At 47.8% G+C, this 1,315-nt stretch overlaps 1 protein-coding gene across 1 annotated transcript; it reads right to left on the minus strand.

Moving 5' to 3' along the window:
• Positions 1 to 299: 299 nt before the first annotated feature.
• Positions 300 to 632, minus strand: LOC126502519 (60S ribosomal protein L35a-like). The gene has a single exon (XM_050143577.1). The coding sequence runs from the start codon at positions 630 to 632 to the stop codon at positions 300 to 302; it is 333 nt and encodes a 110-aa protein (XP_049999534.1).
• Positions 633 to 1,315: the final 683 nt, after the last annotated feature.

The raw sequence follows: 1,315 nt of genomic DNA on the forward strand, positions 1-1,315 counted from the left end.
GTGTGGGAGGGGGGAGGGTCCAGCCCACTGTGGATGGAATGGCCCGGAACTGGTGGTCCTGGTCTGAATAGGAAAGCAGGCTGAGCAAATCATGGAGAGCAAGCCAGGCCACTACTTTGTGACTTAGGCTTCAGTTCCTGCCCTGGCTCCCCAGGGGTGGAGCCATGGCCTGAGACTTTTAAGCTGAAACCAGGCCTTTCCTCCCCATATTGCTCTTGGTCATGGTTATTTATTTATTTATTTATTTATTTACTTACTTATTTTACAAATCCACTTTTATTTATTTACTTTTCATTGGTTTATATCCGGGATGGGTACAGCATCACATGGATTCTGTGTCCAATGGCTTTTGCAGGAAGGTTGCTTCGGAATTTGGCGCGGACCATGCCGCTGTTTCCATGGGCCCGAGTTACTTTCCCCCAGATCACTCTGGTTTTGTTTGGTTTGCCTCCAGGTGTCACTGTTTTGTTCTTTGCTTTATACACATAAGCGCATCTCTTGCCCAAGTAGAGTTCAGTTTCATCTCGGGCATAAACGCCTTCAATTTCAAGGAGAGCCGTGTGCTCTCTCTGGTTCCGGAGACCTCGCTTATAGCCAGCAAAAGTGGCCTTGCACCACGGCCTTCCAGACATACTGTTCTTTAGAAGTCCTGTTCCCAGCAGGCCTCCACAGGCGCCAAGATGGCCGAAAGAGCTTGGTCATGGTTTTTATCCCAGTAATACAAACCTAAGTTCCTTCCTCAGAAGCTGTTGAGTCTCGGTGGGTTTATACAGTTGTCCTTTTCCAACTTTTGTTTTGTTTTGTTTTTTCAGTTTTGGGCCTCCTAGTTTTTTTTCCAGGGCTCTCCTGTCTTCCTTCTCTATTGCATGTGAACTGGCTATCTAAGGGTGTCCCACGCGGGATATACTTTCCAGTTCTCATCTCTGCAATTCAATCCAAATAGTTTCTATTCATCTGTGTTTTCTAAAGCTGATTGATCAATTGAGAATTTCATGCGAGAAGACAGTGTATTTTGATCTAACCCACCCCACTCTCTCTCCTCCAATTAATCCCTACCCTTTACACCTTTTCTCTCAACTTCATGTGCCTTTTTAAAGCCCACTTGTTCCTCATAGTACCACTGTGTACGTGGGTGTGGGGCCGTTCGCCAGATCTTGAGCAGCTTATCAGGCTGATCCCCCCCCCCCCCTGTAGGGATAAGTCCCACCCCTTAGGGGGCTTGTTCGCCTCAGGCTAAAGTTTTCCTAGAAATTTGGCGAGCGTGCTGCCAGCGCTCGCTTCTGCTTTCCTGGACTCTGCGGGAACGGTGGTTCTG

Source organism: Alexandromys fortis, unplaced genomic scaffold (assembly GCF_014885135.2).
Source record: "Alexandromys fortis isolate MF-2015 unplaced genomic scaffold, M_Fortis_MF-2015_v1.1 scaffold_9, whole genome shotgun sequence".
NCBI classification, from domain to species: Eukaryota; Metazoa; Chordata; class Mammalia; order Rodentia; family Cricetidae; genus Alexandromys; species Alexandromys fortis.